This window comes from Vombatus ursinus, unplaced genomic scaffold (assembly GCF_900497805.2).
Source record: "Vombatus ursinus unplaced genomic scaffold, bare-nosed wombat genome assembly UNPS02009205.1, whole genome shotgun sequence".
Classification (NCBI taxonomy): Eukaryota; Metazoa; Chordata; class Mammalia; order Diprotodontia; family Vombatidae; genus Vombatus; species Vombatus ursinus.
This window is the reverse complement of record NW_020948983.1, coordinates 63,894,327-63,912,265: the sequence shown is the minus strand read 5'-3', so window position 1 is coordinate 63,912,265 and position 17,939 is coordinate 63,894,327. Positions and strand designations below refer to the sequence as shown.

At 36.1% G+C, this 17,939-nt stretch overlaps 1 protein-coding gene across 1 annotated transcript in view; it reads left to right on the top strand.

The window, feature by feature from the left end:
• Positions 1 to 16,826, top strand: part of FAM81A (family with sequence similarity 81 member A) — an 82,424-nt gene extending 65,598 nt beyond the window's left edge. Inside the window, exons 7-9 of the mRNA XM_027852084.1 lie at positions 11,399 to 11,534; positions 15,125 to 15,320; positions 16,467 to 16,826. Coding sequence (XP_027707885.1) covers positions 11,399 to 11,534; positions 15,125 to 15,320; positions 16,467 to 16,591 — 457 coding nt within the window. The 3' untranslated portion in view covers positions 16,592 to 16,826. The remainder of the gene's footprint in view (positions 1 to 11,398; positions 11,535 to 15,124; positions 15,321 to 16,466) is intronic.
• The last annotated feature ends 1,113 nt before the right edge of the window (positions 16,827 to 17,939 follow it).

Sequence of the window (17,939 nt, the reverse complement as noted above, 5' to 3'; positions counted from 1 at the left end):
TTTAAATTTTTGAGTTCCAAATTCTCTCCCTTCCCTCACCCCTTATTAAGAAGGCAAGGAATTTGATAAAGGTTATACATGTCCTGCCATGCAAAATGTATTTCCATATTAGTCATGTTGTGAAAGAAAATACAGACAAAAAAAGTTCCAAGAAAAATAATGTTAAAAGAAGTATGCTTTGATCTGCATTCAGACTCCATCAGTTCATTCTCTGGTGGTGGATAACATTTTTAATCCTAAGCCCTTCTGAATTGTCTTAGATCATTGTATTGCTGAGAATAGCTAAGTTGTTTACAATTGATCATTGTACAATATTGCTGTTACTGTGTACAGTGTTCTCCTGGTTTTGTTCAGTTCACTTTACATCAGTTCATGTAAATCTGTTCAGGTTTTTCTGAAAGAATCCTGCTTATCATTTCTTATAGCACAATAGTACTCCATCACAATCATATACCACAATCATATACTATTCCCCAATTGATGGGCATCCTTTCAATTTCCAATTCTTTGCCTCCACAAAAAGTGCTTCTATAAATATTTTTTATACAAACAGATCCTTTCCCTTTTTGTTTTAACCTCTTTGGAATACAGATCTAGAAGTGGTATTGTTGGGTCAAAGGGTGTATACAGTTTTATAGCCCTTTGGGCATTGTTCCAAATTGCTCTCCAAAATGTTTGGATCAGTTCACAATATTGTCAGTAGTGCATTAGTGTCCCAATTTTCCCACAGCCCCTCCAATTTTTGTCGTTTTCCTTTTCTGTCATATTAGCCTCTCTCATAGGTATGAGGTGGTACCTCAGAGAAGGTTAATTAGAAGATTAATTAATAGTGATTTAGAGCATTTTTTTCATATGACTATGGATTGCTTTGATTTCTTCTTCTGAAAACTGCCTGTTCATATCCTTTGGCCATTTATCAATTGGGGAATGGCTTGTATTCTTATAAATTTGACTCAGTTCTCCATATATTTGAGAAATAAGGCCTTTTTCTGAGAAATTTGCTGTAAAATTTCCCCCAATTTTCTGCTTTCCTTTTAATTTTGTCTGCATTAGTTTTATTTGTGCAAACCTTTTAAATTTGATGTAATTAAAATTATCCATTTTATATCCCATAATGTTCTCTATCTCTTGTTTGGTCATAAATTCTTCCCTCTTCCATAGATTTTGATAGGTAAACTGTTACATGTTTCCCTAATTTGCTTATGGTGTCTCCCTTTATTTCTGAATCATGTAATCCACTCTTGCTCTCTGCTTCCATTTTATGGGTGAGTTCATCCCATTTACATTCACAGTTATGATTACTAATTGTATTTCTTTCCATCCTAATTTTCCCCTTCTTTATCCTTTTCTCTCTTTCTTTTCACCCATTCCCTCCTCAAAAGTGTTTTGCTTCTGACCACTGTCTTCCCCAATCTGCTCTCCCTTTTATCGGTATCCCCTCTCTTGTCCACTTTCCCTCCTACTTTTCCATTAGGTAAGATTGATTTCTATACCCAGTTGAATGTATCTATTATTTCCTCTTTGAGCCAGTTCCAATGAGAGTAAAGTTCAAGTGTTACCTGCCACTCCCCCTCTGCACTTTCCCTCTATTGTAAAAGCTATTTCATGCCTCTTTACATGAGATAATTTACCCCATTCTACCTCTCCCTTCATCCTTCTCCCAGTGCATCCCACTTTTTCACCCCTTAATTTTATTTTTTTGGATATTGTCTCATCATAGTCAACTCACACCTGTGACTTCTGTCTGTGTATCCTCCTTCTAACTGCCATAATAGTGATAAAGTACTTAGGAATTACAAGTATCATCTTCCCATGGAGGAATGCAAACAGTTTAATCTTATTGAATCCCATATAATTTCTCTTTCATATTTGCCTTTTTATGCTTCTCTTGAGTCTTGTATTTGAAAGTTAGATTTTCTATTCAGTTCTAATCTTTTCATCAGGAATGTTTGAAAATCCTCTATTTCATTGAATATCCATTTTTTCCCCTGAAGGATTATATTCAGTTTTGCTGGGTAGGTAATTCTTGGTTGTGATTTTAGCTCCTTTGCCTTATGGAATATCATATTCCAAAACCCTCCAATTCTTTAACTTAGAAGCTGCTAAATCTTGTGTATTACTGATTGTGGCTTCTCAACATTTGAACTGTTTCTTTCTGTCTGCTTGCAATATATTCTTCTTGACCTAGGAGCACTGGAATTTGACTGTGATATTCTTGGGAGTTTTCATTTTGGGATCTTTTTCAGGAGGTTATTGGTGGATTCTTTTTTTTTTCCTGCTTAAAGATCTTTATTATTCTTTTAAAACTTATCTATCCATATGAGCAACTAAATACAGCAGACTTCTCTTTCATCTTTTCTTATTGGTGGATTCTTTCAATTTCTATTTCATCCTTTGGTTCTAGGACAGGGATGGGGAACCTGTGGCCTCAAGGCCACATGTGGCCTTCTAGGTCCTCAAGTGCATTTCTGTGACTGAATCCAAACTTCCCAGAACAAATCCACTTAATAAAAGGATTTGTTCTGTAAAACTTGGACTCAGTCAAAAGGCTGTACCCAAGGACCTAGAGGACCACATGTGGCCGTGAGGCCGCAACTTCCCTACCCCTGTTCTAGGATACCAGGGCAGTGTTCCTTGATACAATCTTGAAAGATGATGTCTAGGTTCTTTTTTTTTTGAGCATGGCTTTTAGATGGTCAAATAATTCTTAAATTATCTCTCTTGGATCTATTTTCTAGGTCAAGTATTTTTACAATGAGACATTTCACATTTTCTTTTTTTATTCATTCTTTTGATTTTGTTTGATTTTTTTCTTGATGTCTCATAGAATCATTAGCTTCCACTTGCCCAATTCTAATTTTTAAGGAATTATTTTCTTCAGTGAGTTTTTGTAACCCCTTTTCCATTTGGCCAATTCTGCTTTTTTAAGGAGTTCTTCTCTTCAGTGGGTTTTTGTGCTTCTTTTACCATTTGGCCTATTCTGTTTTTTAAGGAGTTATTTTCTTCAGTACTTTTTTGTGCCTTCCTTACCAAGCCGTTGACTCTCTCTCTTTTTTTTTTAGGCAATTGGGGGTTAAGTGACTTGCCCAGGGTCACACAGCTAGTAAGTGTCAAGTGTTTGGTCTGAGGCCGGATTTGAACTCAGGTCCTCCTGACTTCAGGGCTGGTGCTCTATCCACTGCGCCACCTACCTGCCCCCTCGTTGACTCTTTTCTCATGATTTTCTTGTATCACTCTCATTCCTTTTGCCTATTTCCCCCCACCTCTCTTATTTGATTTTTCAAATCCTTTTTGAGCTCTTCCAGAAATTCCTCTTTTTTTGGACCTGAGATCAATTCACATTTCTCTTTGAGGTTTTGCAAGTAGGTGTTTTCATTTTGTTGTCTTCTTCTGAGTTTGTGTTTTGATCTTCCCTATCCTCTTAGTAACTTTCTGTGGTCAGATTTTTTTTTTGTTGTTGTTGCTGTTGTTTGCTCATTTTTTCCAGCCTATTTCTTGACTTTTAACTTTATATTAAAATTGGGCTCTGCTCCTGGGGTGGAGGGGGCATTGTCTCACACTTTAGCTTTTTTGTACTGCTGTTTTCAGAGCTAGTTCTGGGGGTCTGCAAGTTTTCAGTTCTTCCAAGGTGTTATGATGTAAAGAGAGATGTAGTCACTTCTCTCCTGGCTTATGCTCTGCTGTATAAGCCCTGGAACTATGACCAGGATCCCCCTCTTGGTAATGCTCCTCCCCACTCTGGGACTTTGACCCAGAACCACGTTTGGGCAATGCAGCAGAATCCTATACCTAGTGACAGCGAAGGGTTTCCTGTAATCTCATTCTGACCAGTTGTATGACTCCCTTATCATCTGTGGGCTGAGAGCTCCAGCAGCCTCCATCACTGATTCAGTAGCTTCAAGGCCTACTGCTGGCTTCAGTGCATTATATTTTAAAAGGAACAAGCAGTGTATAATAGATTCATGGATTCACATGTAATCTCTGTTTTCTCGTCTTTGTGTATGGAAATGTTCATGTTTGTTGATGGTTTTCTAGTTCACAATAAAAGAAGATCAAATTAAAATGAACTTCAATTGAGCTTACCTATTTGTCATTTTGCAAATGAGCAGAAGAGATATAGGCATGCTGAAACTGCTTCTTGTGTTCTTTTCATTAGTTTTACTGCATCAGCCTTACAGTGGAATTATTTCCTTGCTTTTATAAACTTTTGTAATGATTTTTCAAAGTTTACCAAACATTTTGTCTTTTGTCTTTTATTATTTCAGCAGTTGGTATGGGAGATCTTGCAGGGAATGCTTGCTTTGGTAAATTAATTTTGAATTTTTTTCTTTTGCAGTGTTTGGGTGAAATAAATGAGGGAGCAAAGACAATAAAGAAGAGTGGTTGTGGTCCAAGTGGGGAAAAATTATATTAACTAATAGATAGTCATCACTACCCTTAGTTTAGAATTAGTCTGTACTAGAGTTCAGAATAGTAAAGATCTTGGCTTTCCTGACTTTCATCATCTCATAATAGAGTTCCAAATGGCTAAATCTCCACAAAGAATGTCCATGCACACATACCAAGGTCCATTTTATTTTTAAGAACTTAAAAATTGCATTATTGAGTTAAATTCAAGTGGTCTTTCATGCCTAGAATTCTGTCTAGTAGAAACACTGAAAATGTATTATAAGGGTGGAATAGTCCTTGGAACTGGCCACAAAGGTAAGGAATGTGTACTATAACATTCCATTTTTCTGAAGTCTATAATGGCCTATTTAAAAAAAACTTAACTCTATAAAAAAAAGCCTATATAAGTTTCTGTGCCTCTTGAAGAAATAGATGCTATAAATGTCAAACATCAAGGGGTGCTTGCTAATTCTAGTCTTCTTTCATTTGGTGACTAAATCTATTTTCACCCTACCCTTGTTCCTCAGGATTTTATAAATGTCGATTCTTAGTCTTTATCACCTTTTAGTTTCCAGTGGACCATCAAGTATTTCTCTAGGGTTTCTGCTATGATTTTTCTTATACATGTACAGTAGCAATTTGAAAGTATTTTAGTACTGTGGTCATTGTAGCAATTACTTAACATGTGTTAGTTAATAGTTTAACTATTTTACACGTTAGTTATTTTAGACCATTTTCTACTTCTAAAGACTAAGGTAAATAACTTAGTTTCTCCTTTTAAACACTAAGTACATCTTTTGTACCATCATCAAGTAATCCCAATTGTTTTTTACCTTGCTTTCTCCCTTTGGTACATTTTAAAGAACTTGTTATTGTAATCTCTAGAATCCTTTGTAAAATATTTCCTTATTTGGCCCACCTAATTTATGATTTTCACTTGACATGTTAAATTTTGTGGGATTCCCTACACTCCTTAATTAGATTATTGTATTTTTTTTGAAAGATGCCTCTTTCCCCTGAGATAGCTTCTTGCACTTTGCTTGTCATGTGGGGATCCCCCTCCTCTCAAGTTTCAAGAGCGTAGCAACACCATATTCTACTTTCACTAAGTCTCCAAGATGAATTTTCAAATGTATGATTTGTTTTTGCTTTTAGTCCTTAGCACAGATTTTTATTCTGGGCTTTCAGTGAATTCTTTAAATAGTCTTCAGACTTCCTGTGGATTAGTCACATTAACTCTTCTTTTTATTTTCTTCCCTTATTATTGTACTGTGTTTGCTAAAAATGAATAACTTTGTGATGGATTTCTTTGGTTTTGCTTCTCTCAGATGAATGGTGAATTGTGCTGTGAGTACTCAGTGGTTCACTTTCAACTCCTGGTTCCTTGGCTTTTTTCAGGACCAAATTAATTTTGTTTATCTTGAGTTCTGAAAGTGTTTTTCCTAGGAAAGGCCACTTTGCTATCCCAAAGCTGTTCTCTGTATTTGTCTGGATAAGGCCTTGTACCAATTCATGTTTGGTATTTGAATTGGTAATTGAGATTTCCTTTTGTTTCTGCCTGACTTAATTTTTCAGCTTCTTCAATTTTTAACATTGATAGCTCGATTTCATCAAATATAGATGATCTTATTTGCCACATATATTTATAAAAGTGTGGAAGTTCCATCAATAGAATTTCCATATGACTTTTTTAGACCTGTGAGATTTCTATACTATTCCTTTTTAAGAGGACCTGTGATTTAGTTAATGTAGGAACTCCCTCCATTGATACAAATTGCAACCTATCTGTAACTTACAGCCTTATAAAGTTGCCTGAGGACCCAAGAAGTGGTCACACACCTAGTATTAAGAGGTGGGATATGAACCCAGGTCTTCCTGACTTCTTCAAGTGCTCTCATTATGCTTTGCTACTGACATGTGGCAATAACATTACAGTAGCTAAAATTCTATATGAGGAAATAGAAATGAGCTGAGAGAAAACGAAGAGTGAAGAACAGCTGGCCTAGTCCAAGCACCCACAGAGGAAGTCTGTGCTAAAGGTGGAATAATTTTATGAGCATTAACACATTGATTCTGAAGGTATCTCAAAGAGGGGAGTATACCAAAGAAAACAATCTGACTCTATTGTTACCTTTTTTAAAAAAAAATGTGATCAAAAGAATATTAATAACTACCAACCCATATTCCTATTTTCCCATCTTTATACAGTTTTATGATACTAATCTATACACACATGAACAGCATCCTTGATAAAAATATGAGAAGGGAACTGGTAATGCTTTTGTAAGTAGTAATCGACAGCCGGTCACATCTTTATAGTCACACAACTGACTGAATGAAAAGTAGGGGAAATACAAGATCCCATTGTTCATTGACTACAAAAAGGCTTTGATTTGATAGATCATCACTTCTTCCGACAAGGCATTACCCATGAATTTGTCAAAATCACACAAAATTCCTTGAAAGATATTGCAGCTGAGGTAATTTTATTTGATCCTCTGTTAATACCAAGTCAGACATAAAATGAGGCAGACTTACCAAAGATGCTTGCCACCGTCATTGAGAATGTCCAGAATAGAGTCCCCATGGAAGAAGGATTCCTTGTGGGTGTTGAAGTTCTTCATGTTCCTGTTTGCAGATGACATTGTGTTGATTTCATATGCCCTGGAACATTGCAGGGCTTCTTAAATGAGCTCTGCGGTGACTCGAAAGAGTTCATCCTAACTCTTCACACTGACAAAAACTAGTTGATGGAGCATGATGGAGCCTCTTGTCCAGACTGTGATTTATATTTGGATAGACAATCTCTCAGCCCATGTGCTTTGAACAGACACCAAATGAACAGGGAGTTGGGCCCAGAATTGAAAAGCAGAGCTTCCTAGATTCTAGCCTTTGGGAAATTGCATGGTACTTTTAATGAGCAACAACTTCTCCCTAAGAATTTTTAATGATATTCTTCCAGAGTCTTAGGATATCATAGTCACTGAGGAATTAAAGTTATTCAAAAGTCATTTGAAAAGCTCAAGGTGGCTTTTCCAATGTGTCGTCAAAGAGATGTATGACTGGAAAAGGTGGTTCAGTCATATAAGAGTGAGAGATGACTAATGATAGCCACCCCAGTGTGTAGTTCACCGGTATTCATATGATGTCATGGAATTTAGAGAAAGGCCCTTGAGGAGGAGATATGGAAGAACAAGGACAAGTATTGCTCAGGATGAGAGGCCATCGATGGGTTATAGTCTCCGTTGTTGGAGGGACTATCCGCATTGATAAGATCACAGGTTCACAGCAGTAGTATTAATTAATTATTTTTCAGGTGGAATTTTTTGTCTTCTGCCATTTGTACTTCTAATAAAGTTTATAGTATGATAGACCCATAGTCCTTTGTGAACTTCCCACAAGGCTTCTGAGATGCTAAACAGATCAGGCTAAATCACTGGTTTGCAAGAACCTGTCTTTGTGTTTTTTTTTTTTCCTTCTAGAATCAATATAGAAGCATTTATATATTCCATCTTTTTTTTTCTTTTTCTTTTTTTTTTTGGTGAGGCAATCAGGGTTAAGTGACTTGCCCAGGGTCACACAGCTAGAACATGTCAAATATCTGAGGACGGATTTGAACTCTGGTCCTCCTGACTCCAAGACTGGAGCTCTGCGCCACCTAGCTGCCCCTATATGTTCCATCTTGAATCTGTTGTTGCAAATGTTATGGTTTTTTTTTTTAACCAGTCATATGAATTTTATTATTATTTGAAGGAAAAACAACTTTTCTCTTCACCTGTGTTGCTTGGTGATTCCATTAGCTCCCATGGATTCAATTATCATCTCTAGGCTGAGGATCTACTTATTATCAGATCTACTTATCCATATCACACCTCTCTTCTCTCTCTAGTCTTTCATCTCCAACTCCCTATCACAATCTGGAACTAGATGTCTGATAAACATTTTAAACTCACCTAGTCCAAAACAACTCCCTAACTCCCCAACCCTTCTCCTCTTCCAGATTTTCCTATTTCAAGGTCAAGGGTGGTGCCACCCTCCCAGTCACTCAGGCTCACAACCTAGCTGTCATCCTTGACTCTTCCCTCACTGCCTCTCACTCCCTACATCTAATCAGTTGCCAAGTGCCATCATTAACGTGTTTCATGTGTGCTCCCATTCTCTCCTGTTACCATCAGACCCTCCCCTAAAACTTTTCAATCTAGAAACCTTAGGCTTTCAGAGAAGCTCTGCATTCTGAGGAACAGCAGCCAGCTCATAGATAAACATCTTTTAACTTGCAGTGTATTATCCCCTCCCACCTCTTTCCAGGCAACTAAAAGAAGAAACAAAATTTAAAATGAGTCTATCAAAGCAAGCACTCTGCCAAAGTCTCCACTACTCATATTTGCCAGAGAAGATACCTCAGACATTTACTGAAAGTTTACAAAAAAGCAAATAATTCTACTTCTTCATGCTGACATGAACAAAACCACTGGGCTATGGCAACATTTAGAAGAATTGTTTTTGCTCATTTGAAAAGAGACAAATCCAGGTGTGAACAGCAGAAGTTGATATAGGACTCTGAAAATGGACCTTGACAAATAGCTGCTTCTAAATAAAATTCAGTTCACAACATATGCAGTTAGTTCAGCGTTGGTGTCAAAAGTCCTGGGATTGAGTCCCAGCTTCATCACTATCCATCACTTATTAGCTATGTGACCCTAGGTAAGTTATTTGATATTTCTGAACCTCTGTTTCCTCATCTGGAAAAAGGCCATAAGAGATTTTTACTACTTTTTACTATAACTTACCTCCAGAGTTGTTATGGGAAAAAAGAATTACAATACACAAGGTCCAAAGAAAACGTGAACTATTTCCTTCCAGTTCCTATTTGTCCGTTGCCTTTGTTTCTTTTTCCCTTGGAGGAGTGGAGGTTGTTTTGGTCTTACATTATGAAACAGTATGGAATGTGGCTTTGCAGCTTTGTTGGTTATGTAAATACCCTCTGTGTAAAGTGAGGTGTGTATAGACCTATAGCTCCCACTAGTGGGGAAAAAACTACTTTAGAATCTGGGAGGCGTATTATTCAAAGGGAAATATAATTTATACAACATTTTGACATATTTTGTATACATCTGTGAAGGTTTATCAGTGTTTAAACTCATTAGCCATAACAACATTTAATTTCTGAGCTGCAACATCACATATTGCTCATTCCAGCTGCCCAAACTTGAGCTACCTTTCTTCTGCCAAGTGCAATGGGTTAGAATTGTATTGTCTCTGAAATGGCAGCCAAAATGGTTTAACCTTTTGTTATAGTATCATAGTTTTAGAAGCAGAAGGGACCCTTTATTCAGCCCCTTTATTCCGAATTTCTCATTTTACAGATAAGGATACTGAGGCCCAGAGGGAAAATGGCTTGTCCACAGACGTCCAAGTACTGTAATAATGGCAGACAGGATTTTGGAACTCAGATCATCTGACTTCAAAATTACAGTGCTCTTTCCCCCATTATACCACAATTATTTTGTGTATTTTCTCTATTAGCCTGTTTTTTAATGGTTAAGATTACAAAATGATTAGTGTCTATAATGACACATTTAAGTAAGAAAACAGCTTTGAGCAGGAAGTGTTGACCATTCTTCATAGATAAAGATACAGAACCTTAGAAATATCATGATTTATGTTTTCCTCAGAAGCATTTTGGCTGTAGAGCAAGAAATGTAGCTGACTTTTTCCATTTTTTTTGTTCCTTTTATTTTATATTCTTTCATCTAAGAGTTAAAAAAAAACACTTAATACTTAATCTCCAAAACTCTGCTGTTCATTTTAACATTTGGAAAAATTAAAAGCATTTTCTTTTCTATATTATTTGTCCATTCTAACAATGAAAAAATCTTGTATCTTGTAAAAATTACACACATGGCATGTACCCACCTAGAGCCAGATTTTTCTTTCTAGGTATATTGGATGTAGCAGAGTACTCCTTGGTTATGAAGAGGAAGAAAATTTCTTTCATTTCCATTTCCTGGTTTCTTTGCTCTAATAGCTCACCTTTTAGTTAGCGCATAGCTTCTAGGTAACACAACTACATAAACTGCTTAGGAAGCAGCAAAAAGATGGTAGGAGCTTGCTCTGAAGAAAACAGGGAGGCACATTACCAGCTTTATTCTAGTCATGATCATGAGTCTAAAAAAGGAGTAAAATTTTCTATCCTTTTTGTAAGCCTACATACTTCAAGGGCATCAATACTGGTATCCTCGCCATCAATGCATATTGCAACTGCAGCTCTCCTCTTTGTGACTCACACACAATTCAGAGATTATCTCATGAATTTTTGTGATCAAAAAATCACTCACTTGGTGCCCAACTCTTTGGTGATAAGCCATTATAAGCTTAGACCATTCCTCAGAGGATAGACATAAAGTCTGTTGTAAGGCCTTTTCTCTAAGCCTTTTCACCTTAGAAAAATTAGAAACAGTCAGAAATTGTGTTTTGCTGGCATTGCTTTTGAGACTCGAGTCACCTCCTTGCCATGAGACACCTGATGAGAGGTTCTTTTTCAATTTGGCTATAACCACATTTCCAATCTGTAAGTCACAGAGAGGAATACTACCTAAGGATGATTTTTTTTTCTTTTTGAGGATAAAATAACTTTAAAAGTTGGGGAGCTTTTCTCAGTATTTGAAAAGGAATGTGATTTATATAATGCTTTCTCTACTTTCTGATCTTCCATAGCACACATTGCTGTACCACGCATTATGGTGCTTGATTATGTTCTATTTGTTATTGTTCTCTAATTGTTTCATGTGTTTAAGTATGATCACCTGAATTGATTCCTTAAGAGCAAGTAGAATGTTTTATTTATTTCTGTTATTGGTCTTTCCTATTTTCCATATCTTAACGTAGTTCAGAACACATAGTTGGTATATGATAAGTACTTGTTGAACCCTGTTATTTGTATAGAGCTATAAGTGAGAGAGTAAAATGCTTTGGAGTGGTTTTCAATTCACTGATTTTCCTTTCTTAGATTTAAAGGTACAGTGGAAGAACTTAGCAGCCAGATTTTGTCTGCACGGAATTGGTTGCAACAGGAGCAAGAACGGATAGAAAAAGAACTTTTACAGAAGATTGATCAACTTGCCTTGGTTGTTAAGGAAAATAGTGTAGGTATCTGTTATTATGTTTGCATTACCTAATAAAATGACATTTAAAAATCCATATTAGGGACTGTTTTGGTTGTGCATACCAATAAACTGTCAGTTTACTTAATTTTATGTAAATTTTAAGGTTTTTTAAATCATAGAGTCTTTTTCTGTATTTTGTTTTTCCTTCATACTTTAAAAGAGACAAAGAGACTTAGATTTGTTTGGGCTTATTTATCCTGTATAGACAGATAAATTCAGGGACTTTGGACTAAATAAATTTAATTTGGGGTTATCCAAATTGATCATCCCCATTAAGCAAATAAACCAAGTAATATCAGCTGTTATCTTTTGACACTGGACTTTGTAGACACCTAACCTCAGAGATCTAGTTTTGGCTTTTCTATTATCATCGAGTAATTTTGTTTGCCCTAAAATCAAATATATCTGAAGAAGTTATATTTCCAAAAAAGTAGAGACAAAATTATAGGTGCCATTATTTTTCCTCATTTACTTCTGTCCTTGTGCTTAAGGACTGCTAGTAACTGCTCAGAGTTCCACAGACTAGTTTGAAAATTTGGTGTAGAACAAATTTTGCATGTGTAGGGATTCAAAGAGAATGATGATTGCTGGAATAGCTCCCAAGATATTGCAGATAGTCAAGAATTCCTAAGCTCTGGCTTTACATGGATTTGGTTCTGTCTTAGGGGATGTCCTTCCTCTCCTGCTTTCCCTCATAATACTCTTTGGTTCTTTATGTCCCCACCCAGAGTTTACTCCAGGAGACTTTTAATATAAACTCAGATATGGTCTAGGTTTCTACAGATGGGGGCAAGATATTTCCAACGAGGAACCTAGATTCCCTCTTAGCTCTTATGTACTCCCAGGACCTTTTTTGGAAGAAAATGAAAAAGGACTGAGAAGGTCTGATGCCACGCTTTCATAGGCCAGCACAAATAGGTGGCTCCTCCCTCAACAGTCTGTTAGTGTGACAGGGTATAGGCAACTAATTTATCTCCTTTAAACTAAACCCAGCCTCTGTGGGGCATGTCCACACCTTCCCTAGGAAGATACAAAGTCCCAAACAAAGATTAACTACTCTACAGCTTAAGTTGATCAGGGAACTTCCTTGACCAACCAGCTACACATCCCATTTTCAGAAGTTAATGGGCAGCAAAACCCTTTGGGTGATTCATTTTTATTAGTTTTTAACCTCAGACAACGTGACACAGTGAATTTGCAATCATAGGCCCTGTGCTTGAACTTCACTTTTGTAATGATTCCTCAGTGATCTTGGTTAATTCCCTTTACCTCTCTAGGCCTAATCTCTTCATCTGTAAAACAAGGAGGTTGTGCTCGATAACTTACATGATTTCTTGATCACTTATCAACATTATCCCACCATTTTTGTCTTAGCCAGCCCTTTCTCCTTCTGCTAATTTGTGTTTTGTTTTATCATTAAGCTAAGAAAAGTATTTGCTTGCTAGAAATACTCTGAGCTCATGTTTATAAACTCCCGGCACATGGTAGGCACTTGTGGATAGAGATATATGCTTGCTGATTGATGGTTGATTTGGTCAGTATAGTTTGACACAGGTCTCTGTTCTCCCCAAATTCAGTGCTCCTGAATTGACCATGCATGAATCTGGGTTAGTAATGAAGAAAATCATCAATGACTGGTTCCCTCTAATTTTGCCATACCACAGCCAGCATATTTGGGACTCTTAGACATGACCTCCATGAACCAACTCTTAAAGTAAGACAAACAGTGAAAAAGACTTATCAAGCTTCCTTCAGATCATCTGCTGGAATCCAACTGACCCGTAGTTTGACATGCATTAGATTCACATTGATTTCTTTAGACTCTGGGTATGTGAGACTTATACTCCTCACCTTCTCTCTCCCTCCATGGAATCAGGTGCCAAGCCCTGTTGTTGAATCTATCTCCACAATAGCTCTTAGGTTCCATCATCTCTAATCATACTACTATTACTCTAGTTCCTAACTTGGACTAGTCTTCCCCCCCTCCAATCCATCCTTCACACAGCTGCCAAAATAACTTTCCCTAATACACAGATCTAATCAGGGTAACTCCTTTTATTCAAAAACCTTCAGTGGCTCCTTAATGCCTAGAGAAAAAAAGACAAACTCCTTAGGCTGGTTTTCAAGGCCCTCCATCCCCTGGTGCTGGCCTTATTTTACAAAACTTGCATTTTCTGTGCCTTCTCCTGCACTTTTGCTGGCTCTTTCTCCTTTATGCCTGGCAAGCACTCTGTATCTCTACCTTTTGAAATCTTTTACTTCCTTAAGGATTAACTTAGTTGCCATTTCTTTTATTCTCTGATCCCTTCCAGTTGTAAAAGATTTTCCTGCATCTCAAATTTTCTTATGGTACTTCCTGTCTTTGTATCTTTCCCCTTGAACACCCGCCCTCTCCTACCTTCTCTATTACTGTAGAGGGCAACACCATCTTCTCAGTCTCTCAGGCTCACAACCTAGGAGTCAGTCTGGGCTCCTCACCATCTCTCACATCCTCTCCTCCATCTCCAAGCTATTGACAAGGCCTGTCAATTTCACCTTTTCAACATTTGTCGAATATATTACCTTCTCTCCTCTGACACTGCCACCACTCTAGTGCAGTTTTTCATCACCTCAGACCTGAATTATCATAATAGCTCACTGGTGGGCCTGCCCGCCTCTAGTCTCTCCTCACTCCCATCCATCCTCCATTCAGCTGCTAAAGTGATTTTCCTAAAGCCCAAGTCCAACCATGTTCCCTACTCAGTAAACTCCAATGGCTCCCTGTTGCCTCTCGGATCATATATAAAATACTCTGTTTAACATTAAAAACCTTTCATAACCTAACCCCCTCTTACCTTTCTAGTCTTCTTACACTTTAAAATCCAACTATATTCTTTGATTCAGTGATGCTGGCGTCCTGGCTGTTCCACAAACAAGGCACTTTGTTTCTCAGCTCTGGGCATTTTCTCTGCTTGTCCCCCAATGTCTGGAATGCTCTCCTTCCTTTGCTCAAACTACTGACCTCTCTGGCTTCCTGTAAGCCCCAACTAAAATTTCACCTCCTATAGGAAGCCTTCCCAAATCCCTCTTAATTCCAGTGCCTTCTTTCTAGTAATTATTTCCTGTTTAGCCTGTATGTCTCTTGCATTGTAAATATTTGTTTGCAAGTTGTCCCTGTTATTGGATTGTAAACTCCTTGAGGGCAGGAACTGTTTCTTTTTCTTATTTATATCACTGGTGATTAGCACAGTGCCTGGAACAGGGTAGGCACTTAAATGTTTGATTGATTGATTTTTACCCTTATTCTCATTTTTATATGTCTGCTTCCTTTCCCTGTTTCTCGATTCCCCACTGGATAATAATTTTCTTTAAGGCAAGAACTGTTGTTTCCAGTCATTTTTAATTATTCAATCCTCATTGCCTAGTACCATACCTTGAACATTGTAGGTGCTTAACAAATGTATTAAATGTAATTGGCCCATTGTTTATGTTCATGTCTAGCATAGAAATTAAGTGACATCAATACTCCCCACATGGAATGCAGTTTCATTCTAGAAGTGATTAAGTGCAGTTATTTTCATCCATCCTAGGAAATCAGTGAAAGGACCATGGAGAAGAAGTTCAGTCAGATGTCAGCAAAGCTTGATAAAATAGAAGAGATACAGAAGAAAAACATGGAAGCACAGAGACTGAAATCTGATGATGAGAAGATCAATATCCGAATCAGTAAGATTGAATTGCAGATGAATGAAGAGATGAAAGAAATGAAAGCAGAAGTCAATGCTGGTAGGGCAAATAATATATAATTATAGTTTATGTTCTCTTTGATGTAAAAACAAAATGATTTGTATCATTCTCTACAATGTTCTAGAAACTATGTCAATAGTAACAGTAAATAAATAAGTAAAAGTAAGTAAAAAACAATAAGTAAAAGTAAATTAACATTTACTATGTTAATAGTAAAAGTAGTGTCCCAAAAGTATACCAAGCCACTTTCCTGAACAGTTATGGTGTATTAATATATAAAAATGGTTTTGAAATTCCATAGAAACAATTACCCTTTGCTGGCCAAAGTAAGCTGTTACCAGCATTTTGTAAAGGACTGTGTCAGGAACCAACTTGTGGTAGCAACTTAACTTGCCTCTTTAGGTTTCCTCTTTTAGTCAGACAGACAGTGAGAAAGTTGCTAGCATAATATCCAAGGTCTCATTATGATACAGAATCAGTATACACCTTCCTCTGCCTTTTAGGGTATAAGGAAATCTAGTCTTTCGTGCTTCTGGGGCAGGAAACATGATTTTCAACGTATTTCACTGACCTGCTTGTGGTACTTGTGCTGTGTATGAAGGAAGTAATTCTCCATATGTGCTAATTTGTTTTTCTTTTGCCAGGTGGAAATTAAAATTATTTATTAGTTCAGGAATGACTTTTTTGAAAATATTAAAGGTTTAATACTATTTTGAAAGGTAGAAACTGACACTCAATGTATAAATTAGATAATTGCTTGGTAATATAGTTCTGTAGAAACTACTTTCTTGGGCTATGATATTGTCCAAATAGGTTATTGAATTACTTAGGGAAATGTCTATTGGATTATGTCACAGTATAATTAATTCTTGTTGGAGTATTTTATTAGCATTTAATTTTGTATAATTTCATGAATTAGTTTATGGGCATACTTTCAATATACCACTGAGGTAATTAATAATAAGTGGCACAGGGAATGTTAATGTGTCTTTCCCTAACCATTTCCTAAAAAGTTACTTTTCAGTGTCAGAGTCTTTTAAATATAAGGTTGAAATTTCATTTTGAACTTGTTTCTGCAATCAGTAGGATTGCATTATAATCAAAATTTCTAATTTTGATATAGAATTTAGCCTTGATGCAGCATTTGAAAATTTTTAATTTTTGTGAAATTTACATCTTTATAAGGGTTTGCTGCCATCTATGAAAGCATAGGATCACTCAGACAAGTTCTTGAAGCCAAAATGAAACTTGATAAAGACCAGATACAGAAGCAAATTCATCAGCTAAAGAAACAAGAGGCTCCCATGTAAAGAGATTTGGGACAGTGATGATCTAAAAGAAGAGTTTGTCAGTGGGGCTAGGAGCCTGGATGTTTGTCAGTATGGTTTGCTCTGTGCAGGATGTGCATGTACAAAACAATGTGTCATGGGCCTAAATTTTTTACTTGAGTTGTGAAGACAATCTTTAGGTGAGAAGAGTAAGTACATTTTTTATAACCTAATTTCACTTATAAATATAAATTCTATGGAATTTGTTCCATTTTGGAAAGGCTTTTATTCATTTTAAGACTGAAAACTCTTCAAAGTATTTTTCTTCCATGAATTAAAATTTTAAATTATTATGGTAATACTTTAAGACTGTTTATCATTTTTAAAATGTCAGTATGGAGGTTTATGTTAGTAAGCTAATGAATTTGTTAGAGCGGTTGGTATGCAAAAGATTTCTCTTGACAGAAGAGATAATTCAATGTTTAAGTCCATGTTTGGATTTTATTGTTGTCTATACATTCCCTGCTTTATTTGCTTCCTTTAATTCTTCTTTCCCTTTACTTTGGAGTTTCTATGATAATTTGAGTTTTCAATTTAAAAAAATTGCAATTTATTCTATTGGGATTCAGTACTACTTGAATCCAATTCAAATAGTATAAGGGGTTCATAATGCTTCTTCAACTGCCATATTATTATCTATTTGAAAATCAAGTAGACAATGAAGATAATTTTCTGGAAAATGTAGAGCCAAAAATTTCTTAAATTATCTGGATATTTCAGATTCTAAAACAAAATTTGAGTTATCTGAATACTTTTTAGCTCTCCACAGCTTGTGTGATGAGAACCTTATTCTTTATAATGGAATTATGGCTCACAATAAGCTGTTTATGCAGAATTCCACATTAACTACAATATGACGTGAGGGTTTTTCAGGATTTTTATGAACCATTTCCTAAATGTTTCCAAAATGAAGCTTAAAAATCTAGAAGAATACTTTGTATATTATAATAATTATTGTAAGTGTATTATTGTGCCTTGTTTTTGTTATGTCAATGCACTGTACACTGAAGGTTTTGCTGATAAAATAGAAGGCATGATAATTCAAAAATGTGATGTAAAAGTGAGATGCTATGTATTTTAATTGTATAATGTACTGGAAATTTTATCATTGTTAAAATATGATACTTCAGTATATTCTTTAATGAAATAAATAATTCATACTTTTGTATGGACAGGGATTCAAGCTAGCGTTGAATTTATAACATTGTTAAGATATTTTCATCCAGATGAATGAATTTTTATGTTTTAGGTGTATTATTTTCAATTGCTACATTTAATTATAAATTGAAAATTAACACCTATGCTGTAATCTAATCTAGATGCTTATAAA